Raw genomic sequence first — 25,323 nt, forward strand, 5'->3', positions numbered from 1 at the left:
CTGTATTCTCTAGAGATGCATAATAAAAATATTTATGGATAAAATGTTATATTGGGAATTTGCTTCAAAATAATATGGGAGGAAGGTAAATGGGCAAAAGTATGTGTGAAAAAAGAATGACTATGCATTCTTTTTTTTCTCTTATGCATCACTTTATTATTTTTCTTGTTTTAATTATATATTTGATTGATTATGCTATTACAGTTGTCCCAATTTTTCCCCCTTTGCCCCTCTCCACCCAGCACACCTGACTCATTCAGGCAATCTTCATACCACAGTTCATGTCCATGGGTCATGCATATAAGTTCTTTGGCTACTCCATTTCCTATACTGTACTTTACATCCCCAAGGCTATTCTGTAAACTACATATTTATACTTCTCAATCCCCTCATGTCCTCATCCACATCCCCATACCCACACCCAAGCTGGCAACCAACAAAAAACACTCTGTATCCATGACTCTGTCTCTGTTGTTGTTTGCTTAATTTGTTTTTTAGATTCAATTGTTGATAGATATGTATTTATTGCCATTTTATTGTCATAGTTTTGATCTTTTTTTTAAGTAAGTCCCTTTAACATTTCATATAATAATGGTTTGATGAACTCATTTAGTTTTTTCTTGTCTGGGAAGCTCTTTATCTGCCCTTCGATTCTAAATGATAGCTTTGCTGGGTAGAACAATCATGGCTATAGGTTCCCACTTTTTGTGACTTTAAATATTTCTTGCCAATTCCTTCCAGCCTGAAAAACGTCTTTTGAGAAATCAGCTAACAGTCTTAGGGGAATTCCCCTGAAGGTAACTAATTGCTTTTCTCTTGCTGCTTTGAAGATTCTGTCTTTCTCTATAACCTTTGACATTTTAATTATGATGTGTCTTGGAGTGGGCCTCTTTGAATCCATCTTGTTTGGGATACTGTGTGCCTCCTGGGCTTGTGTGTCTATTTCCTTTACCAAATTAGGGAAGGTTGTGTTTTTTTCACTATTTTTTCAAATAGATTTCCAATCTCTTGCTCTTTCTCTTCTTCTAGACCCCTATGATGTGAATGTTGGAATGCTTGAGGTTGTCTCAGAGGTTGCTTTCACTGTCATTTTTTTTTTGGATTCTTTTTTCGTCTTGTTCTGCCTGGTTGTTTTTTGCTTCCTTATGTTCCAAATCATTGATTTTATTCTCGGCTTCATTTACTCTACTGTCGTTTCTCTGTAGATTGTTCTTTATTTCAATTAGTGTATCCTTCAGTTCTGACTGGATATCTTTTTTGTGCTGCTGAGGTCCTCACTAACTTCTTTGAGCATCCTTATAACCAATGTTTTGAACTCTACTTCTGACAGACTGCTGATCTCCATTTTGTTAGCTCTTTTTCTGGAATTTTGATATGTTCTTTCATTTGCACCATGCTTCTTTGTCTCCCCATTTTGGCAGACTTCCTATATTTGTATCTATGTATTAGGTAGAGCTAATACCATGGACATGAACTATGGTGTGGGGATTGCTTGAGGGAGTGAGGGTTCTGTGTGAAGGAGAAAAGGGGGAAAAATTGGGACAACTATATAGCATAATCAATAAAGAAAAAGAAAAGGGATAATGGTCTCTGCCCTCTTTTCCATCTGGGAGAAAAATGTCCCCTAGCTTCTGCCTTCATGCCAGACACTTCAGTTTCTCCATTTGCCACTGGTGCCTGTCAAGCTGCTACCCTGGTGCTGGAGCTCAGAGGGAGTGATCTGAGTAAGTCCATGTGTGGGTTCTATAAGAGGAACTGCTTGGGACTCTAAAAGTTTCTTCTACCACTCAATCCCTGCTGGTTTTTGCAACCAGTAGTTATGGGGACTTATCTTCCTAGCACTGGAACACTGGGCTGGGGGCCATGTGTGGGGCTGGGACTCCTCGCTTCCAAGATATCCGTACTGAATTTTTATCCACCACTTGGCACTAGCCAATTCCATGTTTCTGCCCCTCCTACAAGTGTGAATGAATGTGGTTTCTTTAATTCCACAGTTGTCAGACCTCCATTCAACTCAATTTCTGACCGTTCCAAGTGATGGTTGTTCTATATTTTAGTTGGAATTTTGATGTCTTTGTGCAAGAAGGCTAGCCGTGTTAACCTGTGCTGCCATCTTGACTGAACATCTCTATGACCATGCGTACTTGATATCTGAAGCTAGGTAACAGGTATATGAGGGTTCACTACTTCAATCTATTTTTATATATATTTGAAATTTTCCATAAGAAGTTAATAATCATAAAACAAACATGGCACTCACCAGCCAGCTTTTTGATATTTTTATTTTTTCATTTAGATACTTAAGGGACGATTTTAAAATCTTGCATTTCACTAAGCTGAAAGAACCAATGTAATTTCCAGTGGTAATTGATCTAATTCCTAAAAGTTATTCATTTTGTCATACACAAAAAGCTCCTGGTCCTTTTCCAATAATACAATAGTTAGGCAAAAACAAGACAACAAACACACACATATCATTGACACCAGCCACAAGCTAATCCTGCTGCAGCTAGATGGCTAAGACTAATCTTGTTCTGGGAAAAAGGTCTCGTACTAAACAATAACCTAGAAGATGTGAGGATAAAGCTAGAGTCACAAATCCATTAAATTTCTGTTTTTGGTTTTGGCTAAGAAAATGTCTATTTCATCAAATCTAACTCCTTTATTCAGACTGTATCCTGCCGGTCTGAATACAGACAGAGAAAGAATCCCTTCAGGAGTTCTAGAACGTTGGCTGGCTCTGCTTCCACTTACCAGACTCCAAGAGCATCACAAAGTTATCACTGCCATCACTGTCTACTGAAATCCGGTCATCAGGGCCACTGCTATCCAATGAGACACCATCGAATGATTGCTGAGATACTGTCCTCTTCATGGAAATAAATCGGAATCGAGCAGCACCTCCACTCATTGGGGCTGCCACCCCCTCATCTATCTTGGCCATGGGCTCCCTGTTTAAAAAACAAAAACAAAACCTACAGATGTAGCTTCAGAAACACTGTTCCATCCCCTTGCAATATCCGTCCCTTTCAGCCCAGACAGTTGTTATATACATAAACTTAATTACAACTATTACCTGCTAAAGGGGTCACACCAGTTTTCAACAGCTGGCCTTTCTAAATCCTCATATTCCAACATTTCATACTGCATAACCAGCTCAACATTAAATGTCAAGGTTATTTAAGGTCATCCCATACAAAGAAGACATCAACTGCCTACAGCCCTGTGCTAATGAATGGCACCTGAATCCAACCACATTCATTCCACAAGTATTTACTGAATAACTTCTGTATACAAGGCACCATACTACGTACAGGAAAGAGTAATGAGTAAGACATCCACTGCCCTCAGAAATTTATAATCAAAAAGGAGGAAGGAGATTCATACATAAATAACATTATATGGGAGTAAGTTACACACACCAAAAGAGAGGGACAGAGGTACAAGCCAAAGGCTAGGCAATATCAAAGGGAAAAGAATGAGGAGAAAGGGACCAAGAATGGCTTTGTGGAAGGAGACAGCATTTGAGTTGGTCCCTTAAGGACTGTGAAAGAGAGAGGGAAAAGTACATTTTATGGGATAGGAAAAGCATAAACAAAGGCACACCAGAAAACAAAGAGTACCTTTAGAGACTAGTAAGTAGCCCAACCCAGCTAGAGCATAAATTTTGTTGGAGACAGCAATGGAAGATAGAAAGGTATAACATAGTGAAGAGAAGCCTCCAAAGACTTTTTAATTGTACACTCCCATTTTACAGATGAAGAAACTGACTCAAGGTCACAGTTAAAGATGGAATTAAGCAAAATCCAAGTCTACTACATTCTTGCAAAGTACTTTTTTCTTTTTTATTATTTTAAAATATATTTTATTGATTATGCTATCACAGTTGTCCCATTTCTCCCCTTTCACTCCACTCCACCCTGCACACCCCCTCCCACCCACATTCCCTCCCTTTAGTTCATGTCCATGTGTCATACTTATAAATTCTTGACTTCTACATTTCCCATACTATTCTTACCCTCCCCCTGTCTATTTTCTATCTACCATCTATGCTACTTATTCTCTGTACCTTTTCCCCCCTCTCTCCCCCTCCCACTACCCTGCTGATAACCCTCCATGTGATCTCCATTTCTGTGGTTCTCTTCCTGTTCCAGTTGTTTGCTTTGTTTTGTTTTGTTTTGTTTTTTAGGTTCAGTTGTTAATAGCTGTGAGTTTGTTGTCATTTTACTGTTCATATTTTTTATCTTCTTTTTCTTAGATAAGTCCCTTTAACATTTCGTATAAAATGGGCTTGGTGATGATGAACTCCTTTAACATGACCTTATCTGGGAAGCACTTTATCTGCCCTTCCATTCTAAATGAAAGCTTTGCTGGATAGAGTAATCTTGGATGTAAGTCCTTGCCTTTCATAACTTGGAATACTTCTTTCCAGCCCCTTCTTGACTGCAAGGCTTTTTTTCGAGAAATCCGCTGACAGTCTTATGGGCACTCCTTTGTGGGTAACTGTCTCCTTTTCTCTTGCTGCTTTGAAGATTCTCTCCTTCTCTTTAATCTTGGGTAATGTAATTATGATGTGCCTTAGTGTGTTCTTCCTTGGGTCCAAGTTCTTTGGGACTCTGTGAGCTTCCTGGACTTCCTGGAAGTCTATTTCCTTTGCCAGATTGGGGAAGTTCTCCTTCATTATTTGTTCACAGAAGTTTTCAATTTCTTGCTCCTCCTCTTCTCCTTCTGGTACCCCTATGATTCAGATGTTGGAATGTTTAAAGATGTCCTGGAGGTTTCTAAGCCTCTCCTCATTTTTTTGAATTCTTGTTTCTTCCTTCTTTTCTGATTGGATGTTTATTTCTTCCTTCTGGTCTATGCCATTGATTTGAGTCCTGGTTTCCTTCCCATCACTATAGATTCCCTGTACATTTTCCTTTCTTTCACTTAGCGTAGCCTTTATTTTTTCATCCAATTTGTGACCATATTCAACCAATTCTGTGAGCATCCTGATTACCAGGGATTTGAACTGTGCATGTGATAGGTTGGCTCTTTGTTGCTTAGTTGTACTTTTTTTCCAGAGCTTTGAACTGTTCTTTCATTTGAGCCATTTTTTCTTCTCAGCACACCTATTACATAGTGAGGGGCGGAGCCTTGGGTGTTCACCAGGGCAGGGCAACCCAGTTGCTGGGTTGTGATGCTATATGTGGGGGAGGGGTCGGAGAGGGAACAATGGTGCTTCCTCCACTCTCTGCCAGATTTCAGTCACTTCTGCCACTTCCTCCAAGCAAACTAGGCCCTTCTGGTGCTAATTCCCATGTGGGTGGGATTGTGTATGGACCCTATGGGTCTCTCCAACGAACTCTCCTGTGAGGCTGGGAGTCTCTCCCACTGCTGCTTCAGCCCCCACAGGTGTTTTCAATCACCTGTGGTTTGAGGCTTTATTTCCCTGCACCGGGGCCCTGGGTTGTGCAGTCCATCCTGCTCCCCCTTTGTTTCACCTGGTTTATCTGCAAGCAAATGTGGGATTGACCACTCTACCAGTTGTCACCTTGCCAGCCAGCTGCAGCCTTGTGCACCCTGTTCCACAATCCGCCACCTTGCTGGGTCTGCCAGCCACTGCCTTGAGCGCCCTGGTCCGCTAGCTACAGCCTTGCAAGGAGCCCTCTCTGTCCCAGCTGCCCAACTCTGCCCCTCCTACCAGTCTGGATGAGTGTTTCTTCTTTAACTCCTTGGTTGTCAGACTTCCATACAGTTTGATTCTCTGTCAGTTCTGGTTGTTTTTGTTTTCAAATTGTTGTCCTTCTTTTGGTTGTGCAAGGAGGCACAGTGTGTCTACCTATGCCTCCATCTTGGCTGGAAGTCCCACAAAGTACTTTTTTCATTTTACCACATTGGTTGCAACCAAATTATAGAAAACCCTAGGTAAAAGATTATATATGAAGCTGCTTAGAAACTATAAAGTGCAAGGGGTATATGGGAAATCTCTGTACCTTCTACTCATTAGCTATGAACCTAAAGCTATTCTAAAAAATAAAGTCTAAAGTCTATTTTTTTAAAAACTTGGAAGTGCCATGTAGATATATCATAATATTTGATTATGCCACAATAAAATATTCAACTAAATTCAGGGGAATTAGTTGAATTATTTTCCTTTTTAAAAAGAAAAAGCCTGAAGGTTTTAGAGTAGGAAAAGAACAAGCTCATACCTGTTTTAGGAAGTTTGACCTGGCTTCTTCAAACAAGTTAGAAAGGAAAGACTTCCAATGAAGAATTCAATTAATAGTTTTCTAAAATAGTTGACATGAGAACAGACAGAAACAAATTGATACAAGACTCCCTAAATAAGGGATTCTCTGGGTAGGGTTCAGCAATGTGTGCTTTAACAAGCCCTCCAGCTGATTTTGAAGTATGCTAAAGTTTAAGAATTCCTGCTCTAAGAATTGTAGACAGAACTTGACAAACGACTGGAAGAGCAGAGCAAAAATGCTGAACTTGAATGAGTAGATTGATGCTACCAAAAAGAAGAAAGAATTGGTCTGAGGAGAGACAAGAAATTTAGTTTTATATGTGTAAGGTTCAAGGCACCACTGGGATATCCATGTGGAACTATATGTAGTAGATAGTTTTAAAAGAAGAGCAGGGGAGGGGAAGGAAATCAGGACTAAAAATATGGAATATAGCCGTAGTGAGGAAATGGATAAAATAACCTAGAGAAAAAGTGCTCAAAAGCACAGAATGATATAAACCTTCTGAAAGTTTGGCAAATGCATCAAGCACCTTAAAAATGTTTGTAATGTTGGACCCAATAATTCTATTTCTAGATTTTTATTCTGAAGATTTAGATTTGCATAAAGAGTAATATTCACAAAAATAAGGACATTTAACACAGCATCAGTTCTACCTGAGAAAAACTGGAAACATTAAGTGATGCAATGTATGAATAAATTATGATACATTCATTTTCTAGAACATAATAGAGCAATTGAAAATTTCACAAATGCCTCATGAATGGAAAATATTTACAACAAAATGTTAAGTGGATAAAATTGGACATTTTCTATATCCTATAGAAATATTATAATCCCACTGTAAAAACAATATTTGTATATATATCTGTATATACACATAAGCATTCACATGGATACACAAATATATGTATAAATATTGGAAGAAACTAGACCCAAATATAAATAGTGGCTATCTCTGAACAGTATCATAACAAGTAACTTTTATGTTTTCTTCTGTATTCTTCTGTTTTCTACATTATCAACAATATCATGAACACAATCAGTTTTATAATTAATTATGACCAAAGCGATGAGAACATGGACACCCTAGCTTCGTGGAGTAGTTACATTTATAGGATAAAAGGGGGAAGAGAGCAGCCAACGTAGAATAAAAGACTCCTCCTTCCCAAGAGTAGTTGGGTGGGTCACATACACTCAGGATGGACTGACTGATGGGAATAACTGCCACAGAGGAGTCCAGGTAAGGACAACTGAGAAAGGGCCATTGGCCGGAGCAGTTAGGAAGTCATATTGGCCAGTCTTTAAAAAAGAGCTGTGTCACACAGCTGTGTCTTTTCTCTTTTTCATCTCCTCTTTTCCCATCTCCCTTACTCTTCTCCATTTAGAAAAGGCAGCAGTACATTTGGTGACTGGAAGTCCAGGCTTTCAATCCTCACCCCACCACTCACAAGTTGTGTGGTCTTGAGCAAGTTTCTTACCTCTCTGAGCCTCAGTTTCCTCATCTGTAAAATGGGGGGTGACATCAGTACCTGCCTTATAGGGTTGTTACAATAACCCAATGGATTAATATTGTCAGTACTTAAAACAGTGCCTGACACATAGAAAGCACTCAATAAATATTGGCTAGAATTATTATATCATCTACTCTTTTAAGTTTTCCTCTCTCTTTCCTCCTAGAATGTCTATGCCTAGCAGGTTCTAGCACACCCCCAGGAAATGTTGAAAAACCCACTTAAGACAATCCACTTACACAAAATCTCTACAGCCACTGGTTTTCATACCATGGTCCACAAATCACAAAGTGTCCCAGCAAAGATTTCCCACAGTCTTCATTATCTTTCCTAAAACCACAAGGCATCCAATGGACAAATCTGTACCTTTCCACTCTTCTGACTACATTTCTGTTTTTCTGCTTACTCCCTACTTATCTCCAGTGCCTAACAGAGAATGGCACACAGTAGGGCTCAAAATTATTGGTGAACAAGTGGATGAAACTATTCCTCCAGCAGATGTTAATAAGGTGTACCAGAAAGAGTAAATCCAAAGCCCCAGGTTTGTATCCACAACACAGGACTCTTGCCCACATTCTCCCTGAGGCCTCAGTTTTCTCAGCTTAAACTAAGAATACAAATATCTGTAGCTACCTCACCAGGCTGCTGTGGGGATCAAATCAAACAAAATACTACACTAGAGCCCACAGAAAAGAATAAAATATCACACAGATGCCAGAAATTATTATTCTGATATAGCATATCTGTATCAATAACAGTGAATCAGAGAGAGGAGATAATTTAATCCTAAGAAGCAATAAATGTTGACTTGGGAACTGCCCAAGAACAGCTACGATATGTGGAGGCATGTGAAAATACACGGGATTTTGCGTTATTTTATTGCAATTTCAGATTCTTCCCCTATCACAGAATTAGATGTAGCCTGAAAATGAGTCTCTCTAATTGATTTACCTATATCCTCCAAATAGCCTGAAAATTCCTCCACTTCCCTGCAGGCAGCTCTGAAAACCAAGGGCTTTGCCACATTAAATAGGCCATTCTACATATTCTTCTGGACTATACAGTACATCCCAGTCTAAAAATGCTCACAGTAAGAGACTCTAAGTCCAATGATCACAATTAGGAGGAAGAGCTGGGGTGACTGAAGGAAGCAAAGAACCACTCACTTGGCTGGGGGCAGGGACAACATCTTGTGCATGGTGGAGGTCATTCGGTCTCTGCCCAGGCTGAAGGCATCTTTAGTTAAAGACACAGCTTCCTTGGTGAGGTCCATGGTGGCATACAGAGCCTCCTTAGTGGCATCCTTGGTCATGTGAATAGCATTTGATAATTCTCCCTCAATGTTCTTCAAGGGTATAAGCTCATCCTGCCCATTCACAGCAGTATCCCTAATACCTGGGGACTTCAGGGCAGCTGGTGAGCTGGATGCTCCGGTTCTGCTCAGTTTCTTGGCCTGTAGGGAATTGACTGCCTCATGGCCCTTCCCTGCCAATTGCTGTGCAAGAGAATCTGAGTCCTGCAGTTCTCCATTGCTATGGAGAGGCAATGGCCTATCCTGAGATACATCCAGATTTTCGATGCCACTATCCTCCAGAACCTTCTCAGGGCTCGCTGGAACCTGGTCTGAGGAGGCATCAGACTTCAGCTCCCGATCTTCTGAAGGAGACAGCTCCGAATCTATAAGGCTAGTGGTATCTGAGCCTGCAGTGTCAGCTTCCGCAGCACCAGGGGCAGGATGCATGAGCAGAGCCACCTCAGCGGTAGGGAAGAGGACCCCAATGCAAGCTGTCTGGTCCTGCAGGGGAGACCCAGTCATGGCCTCTGTATCCTTAGTCAGCTGCTCCTGAAGACCCTGTAGCACCTCCTTCAGACGGAGCAGAGCCAAATACTGGTAGTGGTCAAGCCTCACGCAGACATGTTCAGGGGAATGTACAAGCATGTGAACATCTGCCACATCCTCCAGTTCTTTCAGAGGCTCTTTCTTGTCCACACCACCACTGCCTTCTCTCAGAATTTCCATGTCTTCCGTAAGGCCTGACAGGCTTTTCAAATCATGCTCAGTTTTTGACCTCAGATGGGACACAGTGTCAGGAGCAAGGGCCTCAGACTGAAAGGAACTACCAAAGCTGGCTGAAGGTTTCAGCCTCCCTTCTGCAGCCAAAAGGAGCTTTTGTGCCCGGGCTTGCTGCCAGCGAAGGGGTAGGCAGGCCCAAATGGACAAGGGAAAGGGGGTCACAAAATTAAAAGTATGGCCTTTGAAGTTCTCTGTTCCCTCAAAGTCCAAGGAGATCTGGGGGAAGTGGATGGACCAGAGATCCTGGGAAGCCTTAGGCCTTTGGGGAGGGAGGGTATTAGAACAAGGGATGCTGGACTCCATCTCGAAGGCATGATGTGAAAAAAGCATGTGCAGGAGGTTGAAGCCACCTGGAACCCTGGGGAACTGAACATAATTGGAACGAAAGAACTCGGCAGCATCAAAACCCTGGAAGAGAGTGCGGAGGTCTAGACAACCACAGTGTGGGGCATGACGCGTATTGGTGGCAGTCATGCCTGATGCAGAGAAGACAAGGGCCTGGGGCCGATGCAACCCACCTTGCTCTCTCTTCTCCAGCGGGAAGCTCACCTTCAGAGAGAGAGAAAATGAAACCCAGTTCAGAATGGCCATTTGAGTATCTCCACACCCCACCATTAACGCACAATGAAAGACCATTTGGGCTGCAATGGGAGAAATGCATCTGTGGCTGTCAAGAGGGAACAAAAATCCCACTCTCTCCCTACCTTCAACCAGAAGGCATCCAGTCGGATGTCCAAGTGTTCATCTTTCTGGCTTGAATTTTCCAGTTTGTAGATAGCTTTGAACTGCTCTAAGCTACGGTATAAATCCAGGCAGAAGAGGTTTCCCCAGAGCAAGCTGACAGGATCCATAGTAAATGTAAGACCATTTAATTGAATGTAGAGATTGGGACAGGGAACTGGAAAGCAGAGAAAAAAAGAATCCCCATGTACAAAGTGGAAGCTTGACTCCTACTTACCAGTTGATATTCCTTATACCACCCAGAAAGCAAAGTTACACATTTATCCAGGGCAGAGTTTTTAACAAAGGTGTGCTAAGCTAATTCAAACACTCTAAACTCCTAACAACAAATGAGAATATAAGTAGTAGCCCCAAGTCTGACAAATGGGAAGGACAAGCCTGGACAGTAAGAAATGATCAGCTCTAATGCTTACCTGGAAGCTCCTGATTATCAGGAAAATAATATTCTGTGAACTCAATATGAATGGCAGAGACCTGAGTGGGCAGGTTGTGAAGTTTCCGGCTGCAAGAAAGGAGTGTAGACGGCTTCTTACTGGGCTGTCCGGCTGTGGAGACCTATGCAATCACAAACTGCTGTTAGTGTCTGTGCTGCACCAGGACAGACCTTCCTCAATTTCCTCTACTATCCATCAACATCTGTCCAGGGAGCATAGGGCTTTTACATATATTTCACACATATTCCAGACATTCTCACACTTGCCTAATGCTATCCACAAGTTAATTTTTTCAAAGGAAGGTTTATACGGTTTGTAGTAGGGTAGTCTCAAGTCCTGATCTCAGCAGCTATGCTCAGAGGGAAAAAGTTGGAACTGTCCACCTACCCCAGAAGTCAGTGAGACAGCCTGCACAACTGTGTTCACACCTGTTGCTTTCCAAGTGAACTGCCCCACCCCCTTCCAACCATACTTCCCTGGGTCCTAGGCTCCTCACCTGGTGGATGTCCAAGTCATCCACCCGTATTACCATGCAGCTAGAGCGTAAGCGATTCCATGCTGGAGACCGAAAGCCAGCCTGTCGGCCCTGAGAGGGGCTTCTCTCAAGAGGGTTCTTTCGAGGACTAGAGAGAGAATCTAAATAAAAGTGAAAAGGTGGGAAAGAATCAGACATTATCAAATCATATTACTAATAGAATTAGGAAGTAAAAATCCTAATTAGGATTATAAAATAATGATCCTAAAATATTAATGCTACATTATATGTAGAAAAGACATCTAAACACTGTCTAGCTTCTGGATAGAACTCAGAAACTGTATTCTCCTTAAGACCAGGGCAACACCCTATTGAACAGAGATGATGACAACCTCTCTCAACATTGCAGCCATCCCTGAGGACAAACACAACTCTGTAAAGAAAAAAGTCATCCAGTCAAGATGGAGGTGTAGGTAGACACGCTTCACCTCCTTGCACAACCATAAGAAGGATCACAACTAACCTCAAAACAAAAAATACTCAGAGCTGCCAGAAAATTGAACTGTATGGAAGTCTGACAACCAAAGATTTAAAGAAACCACATTTGTCCACATGGGGAGTAGGGACAAAGATGGGGAGCCAGGGTGGAGAGGACACAGTGTGGTGGCAGCGAAGCAGCGAGGCTGTGGCGGCAGCCAGCAGAATAGGTGGTCTCACATTCACATGTGGCAGATAAAAATCAGGAGGGACACCGGGGGAGCAAGGAATCTCAGCCCCAGGCCAGACCGCACAGCCCAGGGTTCCAGCGCAGGGGAAATAAAGCCTCATAATTTCTGTCTATAAAATCAGGTGGGGATTGGGGTTGGGGAAGAAAATGCCAGTCTCTTTGGAGAGTCCATTTAAACACCCCGCACAGTCCTAGAATGTATGCAAACCCACCTACTCTGGGAGCCACCACCACGGCAGTGGCAGCAGCATACAGGAAGTGGGTGAAGTGACTGGAAATAGGGCAAGTGCAGAGCAAGCCTCAAGCAGCCAGGCAGCGGCACTGAATACAGAGCCACAAAGTGGTGAAGCAGGTTGCCCAGCCCTGGTGAATACCTAAGACTCTGCCCCATACAACTTAACAGGTGCTCTAAGACAGGGAATCAAAGCAACCCTACCTAATACACAGAAACAAACACAGGGAGGCTGCCAAATGAGGAGACAAAAAAATATGGCTCAAGTGAAAGAACAGAATAAAATCCCAGAAAAAGAACTAAATGAAACGGAGAGAACCAATCTATGAGATGCAGAGTTCAAAACACTGGTGCTGAGGATGCTCAGAGAACTCATTGAGAATGGCAAAACCACAAGGGAAGAAATAAAGGCCTCGCTAAGTGAAATAAAGAAAAATCCACAGAGAACCAACAGTGAAGGGATGGAAGCCAGGGTTCAAATCAATGATTTGGAATATAAGAAAGAAACAGTCAACCAGAACAGAATGAAGAAATAAGAATTCAAAAAAACGAGGAGAGAATAAGAAGACTATGGGATACCTCCAAAAGTGCTAATATCTGAATCATAGGGATCCCAGAAGGAGAAGAAGAACAGCAAGAAATTGAAAACTTATTTGAAAAAATGACAGAAAACTGCCATAATTTGGCAAAGGATATAGACATACAAGTCCAGTAAGCACGGAGAATCCCAAACAGGATGAATGCAGAGGCCCACTCCAAGACACATCATAATTAAAATGTCAAAGGTTAAAGATAAAGAGAGGCTCTTAAAAACAGCAAGAGGAAAGTGGAGTTACCTACTAAGGAGTTCCCATAAGACTATCAGCTGATTTTTCTTCTTCTTCCTTTTTTTTTTTAGATTTTATTTCTTTACTTTTAGAGATAGGAGAAAGGGAGGGAAACATCAGGGTGTAGTTGCCTCTCACATGCCCCCTAATGGGGACCTGGCCTACAACCCAGGTATGTGCCCTGACTGGGAATAGAACCAGCAACTGTTTGGTTCCCAGGCCAGCAATCAATCCACTGAGCCACACCAGCCAGGACTATCAGCTGATTTTTCAAAAGAAACATTGCAGGCTAGAAGGGACTGGCAATAAGTATTCAAAGTCATGAAAAGCAAGGACCTACATAGAAGATTACTCTATCCAGCAATGCTATCACTTAGAATTGAAGAGTAGATAAAAGTGCTTCCCAGACAGGTAAAGCTAAAAGAGTTCATCATCACCAAGTCCTTATTACATGAAATGTTAAAGGGACTTATTTAAAAAAAAAAAAAAGAAGAAAATCAAAACTATGAACATTAAAATGACAACAAACTCACAACTATCAACAACTGAATCTAAAAAACAAAACCAAAATAAGCAAACAACTAGAACAGGAACAGAATCACAGTAATGGAGATCACATGGAGGTTTATGGAGGGGGGAGGAGTAGAATGGGGGAAAGGTACAGGGAGTAAGAAGCATAACTGGTAGGTATAAAATAAACAGAGAGGTATTAAGAATAGTACAGGAAATAGAGAAGCCAAAGAACTTATATGCACAATCCATGGTGGTGAACTAAGGGAAGGACTGCTGGTCAGAAGTGGGGTACCACGTGGAGGGGGGCAAAGGGGAAAAAACTGGGACAACTATAATGGCATAATCAATAAAATATACTTTAAAAAAAGAAATTAAAAAGTCACTAATGACTCTCCATGGAATAAGGATGGGATAATTGGCTAGGAATAAGATGAGATGATTAGTCCAATGCTCTATTTCCACTGGATATTCACAGGTAAACGGCCAGAGGCTAAGCAACGGGAGTCTTTCAGCTCCTCATAACCCCACCTGCTTTCCTCCTGAAGGGATAGTCCACCCCCAGGTGCCAGGGAGGTTTCAGACCTGTCTTTTCATGCCACTTCTCCATTTTATTCTGAAATTCCATCACCAGTTTCTGGGCCCACTGGCCTCGGGTCTCCATGGCTTCACAGTGCCGTACCCAGTGTTTGCAGCTATCACCTGTACAACAAAGACAGCAAAAAGATTCTAGTCCAAGGTTGTGTTCCGATGTTCCATTTTTTCCCTTTCCATTGGTATAGTCATAGTTCAGATTCTGATCCCTCAGCCTCAATCCAGAATTCTCTGGGAAAAGTAAAAATTATCCAGTGAGAGCACTTATCTTATTCTGGATTCCATATGTGATTTTCCTCTAAGGTTCCTTAAGGCCTCCTTCTGACTGCTGCCATCTTTGACTATAGTCTAAGAGAACAGCTCTAAAACCAAGGGAAATAAGGGGAGAAGGGTAGAATCAAAAGCAACATATCAGTGCTAGCTGGTGTGGCTCAGTGGATTGAGTACCAGCCTGTGAAGTGAAAGGTCACCAGTTCAATTCCCAATCAGGGCACATGCCTGGGTTGTAGGCTGGGTCCCCGATTGGGGGCGTAGGAGAGGCAACTGGTCAATGTTTCTCTTACACATGGATATTTCTCTCCCTCTCTTTCTACTTCCTTACTCTCTCTCTAAAAGTAAAATCTAGAAAAAAAATTTTAAAGCAATATCTCAGGCTCTGTCTCCCCTACTTCCTCATCAGTGATAAAGAATCAATAATAGACACTGAGTTTCCAGAAGATGTCTTCTTGAAGAGGGCTATTTCCAAACCTCATGTGCTGGAAGCCCTCGCAACTTCCTGTGGGGTTTCAGGGATGAACCTAGAGATCTGCTTTCAATACCTGGGCCATGCTAGAACTTCCCCCATTTAGAATCCTCATACCTGCCCAGTGGAAGGGGTAATAGTCAAATGCCATCTTGCGGAAGGTAAGCTGCATGGCACCACCCATGAGTCTGTTTGCAGAGACACCTATAAAAGAAAGGTAAAGGAGCTAGCAACAAAAGAAACAAAGAAAACTAAACACCTCTTGAGGGTCTGATACACAGACCCTCAAGGCCATGATATCAGGTGATTTTCAAGACTGAGTCCCTCCTCTTTCGAATTGCAACAGTCCATGAACATGCTCTAAAAGATAAGAAAAAGTATATTCCACTGTCATTATATATAGCTGCCAAATTTCCAGAAAAGCAAAAGAAATGGCAAAACTCAGGATTCAGGGCCCCCAATCCTAAGTCTCCCATAGACACACTCTACAACCTTGATTGACTGATTCCCCCCAAACTAACAATACTATATACTGTCCCACAGCACAATACCTGCAGAGGCATAAGTCAGATTCCTCAAAAAACAGGACCCATATTATTTCCTTTCATATTTAAGAAAAGATTCTAGTGCCTCAGAGCAAAAGCTGTGATACTAGAAAAGCTTTAACTGCACATACAAAGTACCATGGAATACTAAAAGTACTGAATTAATAAGAGCACTGTAAAATAAACATAGAATATTGCAGATAAATTGGAACTTTCAGCAATAAATCAAATGTTGTACTGACTTCTAGTCAAGATGGTGGCATAACCCATGCCATCATCTGTGGGAAGTACTCCCATCTTCCCACAACCATATCAAAATTACAACTAAACTACAGAACAATAATCATCCCAGGCCATCTGAAACCTAGCTGAATAGAAGTCCTACAACTAGGGGTTTAAAGAAGCCACATTGAGACTGGTAGGAAAAGCAGAGAGGCAGAACACACTGGTCCCACATCCACATGTGGTGGTTAACAGTTGGGATGTCTCACCAGTGAAGGTCCCCCCTAAGGAGCGAGGGGTCCCAGTCCCATACTAGGCCCCCAAGCCCAGGGTTCCAGTGCTGGGAAGATAAGTTCCCATAACTTCAGGCTGTAAAAACCAGTGGGGATCAAGGCTGAGTATGACTGAGGGCTTCTGGAGTTCGAGGCTGACCTTCTTGAAGAACCCAGGTATGGACTTACTCTGACTCACTCCCTCTGAGCTCCAGCACTGGGGAAACAGCTCAAAAGGCACCTGGGACTTACAGGAAGAAAGAAGTGTCTGGCATCGGGGTGAGCTGGGTTGGAGGGCAGCTTTCTTCAGATGAAAGTGCTGACAGAGGTCATTGTTCCTTTGATGAGCCCTCTCCCACAGAGCCAGCAGACAGGTGCCATTTCTGAGTCTCCATCAACCCAGCTCTCACTAGTAATTCCCTGGGACCCCACCCCATCAAATCTGCAGGCACACCCAAGCTGCTTCCAGTAGCTTTTCCATACAAAGTGCCTGTCTTGGCTCATGCTTCAGAGTTTCCTAAAATCCCTCAAACAAAAAGCATCTGGCCTCAGCATGCCCTATACCTCATGCCCTATACCTGGCACTAGCAGTAGCCAGCCTTGGTTTGCAGCTTAGCCTCACCTGGACACTTCTGGCACAAGTAGCAGCCACCTGCAGATTTCTCTGTAGTTCATGCTGCGTGGCCCTGGCAGAACACAGGTGGTGGCTGACCTTGGCCTGCATCTCCAGAAGGCCCAGAGCCAGCACAACCAGTGGACTGCTTCAGACCACCACCCAACCACCTCCACAGTGACACACTGAAGGGGTAGACTCAGTGGGCACCAAAGCCTCTCTGAAGTAAATCCTGCTCTGTGGGATGGGTCCCTAAACAGCTAATCCTCCATGGTGGTTGGTGGTTAGAGCCAGGCCTTGTAGCCAATCAGCCTGGGGGTAAATCCCTCCCATTGATGTGCCAACAGCCATCAAGGTTCAAGTACAACAGGAGGGTGTACACAGCCTGGGGCGGAGGGTGGGCAGACCTAGAGTACCCAGCTTGAGTGACTGGGGAGACTGTGCCACTGGACCCTACAGCACACCTACTACATCAGGCCACTCTACCAAACCCAGGAGACGTAACAGCTCTACCTAATACTTAGAAACAAACACAGGGAGGCAGCCAAAATGAAGAGACACAGAAACATAGCCCAAATGAAAGAACAGAACAAAACTCCAGGAAAAGAACAAAGTGGAGACAAGAAATCTACCAGATGCAGAGTTCAAAACACTTATCTCTTCAACTAGATTCTAAGAACTGTAAGAGCAGGGACTATTCTTCTGCATACATGGAATGTCCGACCCGTGTTCTGCCCTTCCACCTTGTCCCTTACTAGCATAAAGGGAAATACCACGAGATCCTCTAGGCATAAGCTGGTATACCTACAACCCGGAGGGTCTTTTCCAACCAATCTACATCTCACAAGTTTTGAACTAATCAATATCCTACCAAGAAATACACCTATACCAGTATTTCTGTTTCTCAACCACTTTTTCATAATTACCCTCTAAGGAGCCTTTTTACACACTTTTCCCTAATTGTCTCCTTTGTAAAATTTTAATACCTCAGATATGCTGTATATCTATAGGTCTATCTCTGTTTCATACATAAAAAGTATAAATATGAAGCTTATTCCTTTCATTCAATGAAAGGTTAAGAAAGACTAAATTTCTTTTCAGTTAAAAGTTAAATTTTAGCCCTGGCTGGCATAGCTCAGTGGATTGAGCGTGGGCTGAGAACCAAAGTGTCGCAGGTTCGATTCCCAGTCAGGGTACATGCCTGGGTTGCAGGCCATGGCCCCCAGCAACCACACATTGATGTTTCTCTCCCTCTCTCTCTCTCTCTCTCTTCCCCCCCTTCCCTCTCTAAAAATAAATTCTAAAAAAAGTTAAATTTAAAAATTTAAAGCTATATTTAACTTTATATTTGCTGAGTAATTTTTAAAATTTATTTTACTTATTTATTTATTTATTTTTAGAGAGGGGGGAAGGGAGGGAGAAAGGGACGGAGAGAAACATCAATGTGTGGTTGCCTCTCACATGCCCCCAACTGGGAACCTGGCCCTCAACCCAGGCATGTGCCCTGACTGGGTATTGAACCAGCGACCCTTTGGTTTGCAGGCCAGCACTCAATCCACTGAGCCATACCAGCCAGGGCTTGCTGAGTAATTTTTAATGTAGCTTACTTATATAAATTATAATTTATCAAATTATTATGTTAGTTTTCTCTTTATATAAATATATAACAGCAATATAATCAAATGTTTAATTATTCAAAATTATTTTTAGCAAAATAAAACCAAAAATTTACAATTAATTTCATTAAAACTAAATTACCTTAGTTCTAACCTTTGTTTGATATGAAAAAATAATCTTTAACTTAACCAGCTGCTAGATATTAATTCGGATACTGTATTTTTCTTTCCAGCATTTGACTAAATGATGGGCTGAATAACATTTGTAGAATTAAATAATATAATACAAGCTATTTTATCTAGCCCTCAAAGCTCAAATCATGAAAGTAGTGAAGAGCAAACATAAACAACACTGACAAGGCAGCCAGGGACGGCCAACAGGCGTGTGCAGGCCCTCTCTCACCTGACGCTTTAAGATCGATCAATCAACTCAAAGAAATTCCTCTAATCACAGCCATCTACTCACCACAGTTTGCAGTACTGATCTTCCATACACTTGTGTACCTTTCATGAACTCAGCATCAATGCTACTCATGTGATATCCAAGCAAACCCAATGAGAGAAATTAAATACTAAGGAATAAAATCTTGCCAGACAGGGTTAAGCTTTGGAGGACCACAACCATTGTTACTATGTAAGATTCCTTTCACCACCCACCAAAAAAACAATTTTCAAAGTCTAGAGTAGGCAAATATCAAGACAGAAAGTAGATCGGTATGTGCTTAGGGCTGTGACATGGGAGTGACAGCTAATGGATACAGGGTTTCTTTTAGGGGGGGACAGAAATTCTCCAAAATTGGATTATAGTGATAATTACACAACCCCATGACCACACTAAACAATGAGTTGTATATTCTAAATGGGTGAACTACATGGTATGTGAATTATATTTCAACATAGCTGTTCAAACAGAAAGAGTAGATTTGCACCTGCTTAGGGGAAATATCCCAATTAAAATGCATGAGTTAGGCTACTGGAATGAGAGGGTTTCACAGCCATGCTCCCTCTGTTGAAGTTACTTGGAGCTAAAAGAACAACAAACTACACGGACTGAGCATATAAAAGCAGGATCCTGAATTGAAATCAAGTATAATTACCAATCACCAACACGCTTAATCGTAAACACATAATTATATATGAGACATAAATGACAGTGGGCATAAATGGCTAATTACAATTCTGCAATGAGCTGGTGGAAAAGGATGGCCTAGACTTACAGGACAAAGTTTTGGGCTCACAGGCCTTATCCTGAGGGGAGACAGTTAAAAAGAGTCAGGTGACTCTTTCCCATCAACCACCAACCTCCTCTCTGAAGCCTCTGAAGTGTGAGATGCTTCCGTTTGATTTCTTTTATTGAGATATAATTGACATATAACATTACACTGATCTCAGTTGTACAATATAACATAACAATTCAACATTTGTACATATTGCAAAATGATCACCACAGTAAGTCAGGTTAACACCCATCACCATAGTTACAAAATTTTTCCTTGTTATGAGAACTTTAAGATCTACTCTCAGCAACTTTCAAATAAACAATACAATATTATTCACTGTAGTCACCATGCTGTACATTCTACCTTCATGACCTATTTACTTCGTAACAGGTTTGCACCCTTTGACTCCATTCATACATTGTCCCTTCCCTCTGGAAACCACCAATCTGTGCTCGTATCTATGAGTTGGATATTTTTGGTTGCTTTTTAGATTCCACATTTAAATGAGATCATACATTATTTGTCTTTTTCTGACTTGTTTTAGTTAGCACAATGCCCTAAAGGTCCATTCATGTTGTCACAAATAGCAGATTTCCTTCTTTTTTATGGTTGAATAATATTTCATTGTACATATATATTTGTGTATGTGCATGTGCCTTTATCCATTCATTGATCAACAGATTTTTAGACTGCTTTATCAATTTTCTTTATATACTCATCCATCAATGGACATTTAGGCTGCTTCTGTACCTTGGCTATTGGAAATAATATTGTAATAAACATGGGAGTGCAGATATATTTTTGGGTATTTTCATTTCCTTTGGCTAAATACTCAAAGTAGGACTGTAGGATCATATGGTAGTTCTATTTTTAATTTTCTGAGGAACTTCCATACTGTTTTCCACAGTGGCTGCACCTATTTACATTTCCACCAACCGTGCACAAGGGATTTTCCTGCACATCCTCATCAATACTTAGTTCTTGTCTTTTTGATAATAGCCATTATAACAGGTGTGAGGTGTTATCTTAATGTGATTTTGATTTGCATTTCCCTGATAAGTAGTAATATTGAACACCTTTTTATGTACACGTTTGCCATCTGTATGTCGTCTTTGGAAAAATATCTATTTAAATCCTCTGCCCTTTTTAACTGGACTGTTTGGGTTTTTATGTTTTGGGTATTACCCCTTATCAGACATATGATTTACAAATATTTTCTCTCATTTGGTAGGTTGCTTTTTCATTATGTTCATGGTTTCCTTTAGTGTGCAGAAACTTTTTAGTTTCATGTAGTCCTATTGTTTATTTTTGCTTTTATTGCCTTTGCTTTTGGTATCAAATTTTTAAAAAATCATAGGCCAAGACCTATGTCAAGGATCCAGTTTGATTTTTAGAGACAGTGCTGTCCTAACTCAAACCAAGCTGTCCCCAGTGACCTACCCGGTTTCCAATAATTTTATCTCTAATACCAAGGGCTACATGGGCATGTTAGTCTGAGGCCCCAACATCCAGGCTATGGTGTCTCTTAATGAAAAAGAAGGTAAATGGCCCTGGCTGGTATAGCTCAGTGGATTGAGCGCAGGCTGTGAACCAAAGTGTGACCAGTTCAATTTCTAGTCAGCACACATGCCTGGGTTGCAGGCCAGGTCCCCAGTTGGGGGCACACAAGAGACAACCACACATTGATGTTTCTCTCCTTCCCTTCCTCTCTCTCTAAATATAAATAAAAATAAAATCTTAAAAAAAAGGAAAAGAAAAAGAAGGTAAATGGAGCCGTCAAGGAGTCTCGATAGCAGCACTGTGCAAAAGAACTTTCTGTGATGATGGACATCTTCTGTGGTCTATAGATCATACTGAGTACTTGAAATGTTACTGGTGCAAATGAGAAACTCATTTAATTTTGTTTAATTTTGATTTAAATAACTGCATGTGGCCAGTGACTATCATATTGGACAGTTATAAAACAATACCATCCAACAGAAATAGAATGTGAGCCACGAGTAAGTTTAAATTTTCTAGTAGCCACATGAAAAAAAATTTTTAAAAAGTGAAATTTTAATAGTACATATTTTTAAAATCAATATACTTAAAATATTATCATTTCAACATGTAATCAATATGAAAATAATCATCAAGATATTGTACACTGTATTTCTGTACTGCATCTTCAAACTCCTGCGTGCACATTACACTCGCAGTGCATCTCAACTTGGCGCAGCCAGTGTTTCAAGTGTCCAACAGGTGCGTTGACAGAATGACTCAGGAGAATCTTAAAGCCTTTTCTGCACCACCTAGTTCTCCCTTCCCCTTTCTCCCTAAATCCAAGGAGAAGAGTCAAGTCACAAGGACTCTTCCTCCTCCTGCTCCTTCAGCATCATGTACCACACCTGGGTATAGTAGGCTGAGAGTTATCCCGCATCTAAAATTTCTATAAATTCCACCCGGTAGAGTAATTTAGTTTAATAAATAAATGGGGGCTGCAAGGAAGCCTACAGTCATTCATATCACAGTGGGGATTAAAGAGCCCTGTCACATGGAAAGAACAGTGCTCTATGCCACTCATCAAGCAAGAGGATGAAATGATGTGCTCTACATGAAGACTTCTGAAAGGATTAAAAATAAAATAGCAACAAAAACAACAACAACAAAAACCAAAGCCCTTATAGTAACACTTGGAAGAAATAGTCACTAAATAAAATAATTGTTTTAACACAGAACTTCCAAAATGAATGGGTGGCAAACCAGTGAGCAATTTATTCCCTATGGTGGCAAAAGCAATCCTTATGCTGTCACTGTAACTTTCAGCTTTCTGAGTGGGAGTAGAGGGGAGCTGAAGTCACCTCAAGACCAAAGAATAGCCAAGTAAGAGAGGCGATGCTGCCTGGTGCCTTGGGAAGAAAAAGTAAGCTCCCCCAAGGAAAGTTAGTTTAGGCCTCATTAAAAGGCAAACATGACCTTCAGAGAAAACATAGCAAGAGATAAATCTACCATATGAGAGCATGTAAAACCAAGAACTCGTAGCAAAGGGAAGTATAGTGGAAGAACATACAGAGTACTAAAGAAAAAGGCATCAGAATAATACTTAAGAGACTTCTGGCCAAGATGAAGGCGTAGGCATACATATTGTGCCTCCTTGCATGACTGAAAGAAGGACAGTGACAAATTTAAAAATAAAAAACAACCAGAACTGACAGAAAATTGAACTGTACGAAAGTCCAACAACCAAGGAGCTGAAGAAGAAATATTCATCCAGACAGGTAGGAGGGGTGGAGATGGGCTGCTGGGTGGAGAGGACTCTTGGAAAGGCAGTGGCTGGAGGACAGGGGTGGTCAAGGCGTGGTGAACCAGGTGAGGAGGTGGCTTGCAGGCTGGGTGGTACCACATTTATGTGCAGATAAACCCAGAGGAACAACTGGGGAGCAAGACAGACTGCACAACCCAGGGTTCCAGTAAGGGGAAATAAAGCCTCAAAATCTCTGACTGAAAACTCCTGTGGGGGTTCAGGTGGCGGGAGAAACTCCCAGCCTCACAGGAGAGTTCATTAGAGAGACCAACAGGGTCCTAGAACATACACAAACCCACCCACCTGGGGAATCAGCACCAGAAGGGCCCAATCTGCTTGTGGGTAATGGGGGAAGTGACTGAAAATGAGCAGAGAGCAAAGCAGGCAGCACTGTTCCCTTTCAGACCTCTCCCCCACACACAACATCACAATCAGCAACTTGCCCTGCCCTGGTGAACAACTAAAGCTCCGCCCCTTACCACACAATAGGCGCTCCCAGACAAAAAAAGAAAGTAACCCAAATGAAAGAACAGTTCAAAGCTCCAGAAAAAATACAACTAAGCAACAAAGATATAGCCAACCTATCACATGCACAGTTCAAAACACTGGTTATCAGGATGCTCCAGGAACTTACTGGGTACTTCAATAGCATAGAAAAGACCCAGGCAGCAATGAAGGTTGCATTATATGAAATAAAGAAAAATTTACAGGGAACCAACCAGCACTGTTGTGAAGGAAACCAGGATGCAAATCAACGGTCTGGAGCACAAGGAAGAAACATTCAACCAGAACAGAATGAGGAAATAAGAATTCAAAAAAAATGAAGACAGGCTTAGGAACCTCCAGGGCATCTTTAAACATTCCAACATCTGAATCATAGTGGTACTGGAAGGAGAAGAGGAAGAGCAAGAAATTGAAAACTTCTTTGAACAAATAATGAAGGAGAACTTCCCCAATCTGGCAAAGGAAATAGACTTCCAGGAAGTCCAGGAAGCTCACAGAGTCCCAAAGAACTTGGACCCAAGGAAGAATACACTAAGGCACATCATAATTACATTACCCAAGATTAAAGAGAAGGAGAGAATCTTCAAAGCAGCAAGAGAAAAGGAGACAGTTACCCACAAAGGAGTGCCCATAAGACTGTCAGCTGATTTCTCAAAAAAAAAAAAAACCTTGCAGTCAAAAAGGTGCTGGAAAGAAGTATTCTAAGTCATGAAAGACAAGGACCTACATCCAAGATTGCTCTATCCAGCAAAGCTTTCATTTAGAATGGAAGGGCAGATAAAATGTTTCCCACATAAGGTCAAGTTAAAGGCGTTCGTCATCACCAAGCCCTTATTATACGAAATGTTAAAGAAACTTATCTAAGAAAAAGAAGATAAAAAATATGAACAGTAAAATGACAACAAATTCACAGCTATTAACAACTGAATCTAAAAAAAAAAAACTAAGCAAACAACTAGAGCAGGAAGAGAACCACAGAAATGGAGATGACATGGAGGGTTATTAGTGGGGGAGTAGGAGGGGGAGAAAGAGGGAAAAAGGCACAGAGAATAAGTAGCATAAATGGTAGGCAGAAAATAGACAGGGGGAGGGTAAGAATAGTATAGGAAATGTAGAAGCCAAAGAACTTATAAGTATGACCCATGGACATAAACTAAAGGGAGGGATGTGGGTGGGAGGGGGTGTGCAGGGTAGAGGGGAGTGAAGGGGGGAAAATAGGACAACTGTAATAGCATAATCAATAAAATATATTTTTAAAAGAATAATATTTAATATTTGCCTATAATTAAGGTGCTCAAAATTCAGTATATATCTCATTTGAGCCTGACAGTAAGCTGGGAGGTAAAGAAGATGTAATTTAACCCAAGTTCACAAATAAAGAAACCCAAATAGGTTAAGTAAGCAGCTAAAGTGATTTACCTGAGGCTCATGAAGGAAAAAAATGAGCCAATTACTTTTTTGTTCTGAATAAATGGGTGTGTATATAATACCAATTGCTGTAATGAACATAAAAGCAAGACAAGAACACAGCATAACTTCTGTGCTTGGGAAGAGCACATTTACACATAATAATTACTTAAACTGATTTAAAAATCTGAAAATTCTGCCCTGGCCAGGTGGCTCATTTGATAGAGTATCATCCAGTACACCAAAGGATTAAACCTGCAAGGTTTAACTCCTGTCAGGGCACATATCTAGGTTGCGGGTTCAATCCCCAGTCAGGACACATACAGATGACAACCAACCAATGTTTCTCTCTCACATTGATGTTTCTCTCTCCCTCCCACTCCTCCCCCCCCACCTTCCTCTCTCTATAAAACAATAAAGATATCCTTGAGTAAGGATTTTTTTAAAAAATCTGAAAATTCTGAGGTTTCTTAGTTGAATTTCCTTTCCTAATGTTTACATCAGTGGTTAGCATTGTCCAAGGGCTTTTTGAAGAAAGAAT

General features: G+C 41.4%; 1 protein-coding gene across 2 annotated transcripts in view; it reads right to left on the bottom strand.

Moving 5' to 3' along the window:
* The window catches only part of UHRF1BP1 (UHRF1 binding protein 1), a 72,729-nt gene that overhangs the window by 9,707 nt on the left and 37,699 nt on the right, over positions 1–25,323 (bottom strand). For both annotated transcript variants that reach the window (XM_045834701.1, XM_045834708.1), the window contains 7 exons: positions 15,218–15,304; positions 14,350–14,466; positions 11,490–11,629; positions 10,973–11,114; positions 10,523–10,716; positions 8,911–10,367; positions 2,755–2,951 (listed from right to left, as the gene is read on the bottom strand). In XM_045834701.1, coding sequence (XP_045690657.1) covers positions 2,755–2,951; positions 8,911–10,367; positions 10,523–10,716; positions 10,973–11,114; positions 11,490–11,629; positions 14,350–14,466; positions 15,218–15,304 — 2,334 coding nt within the window. The remainder of the gene's footprint in view (positions 1–2,754; positions 2,952–8,910; positions 10,368–10,522; positions 10,717–10,972; positions 11,115–11,489; positions 11,630–14,349; positions 14,467–15,217; positions 15,305–25,323) is intronic.

Source organism: Phyllostomus hastatus, unplaced genomic scaffold (genome assembly GCF_019186645.2).
Source record: "Phyllostomus hastatus isolate PE091 unplaced genomic scaffold, TTU_PhHast_1.1 phas_contig_1048, whole genome shotgun sequence".
In the NCBI taxonomy this organism is placed as follows: domain Eukaryota; kingdom Metazoa; phylum Chordata; class Mammalia; order Chiroptera; family Phyllostomidae; genus Phyllostomus; species Phyllostomus hastatus.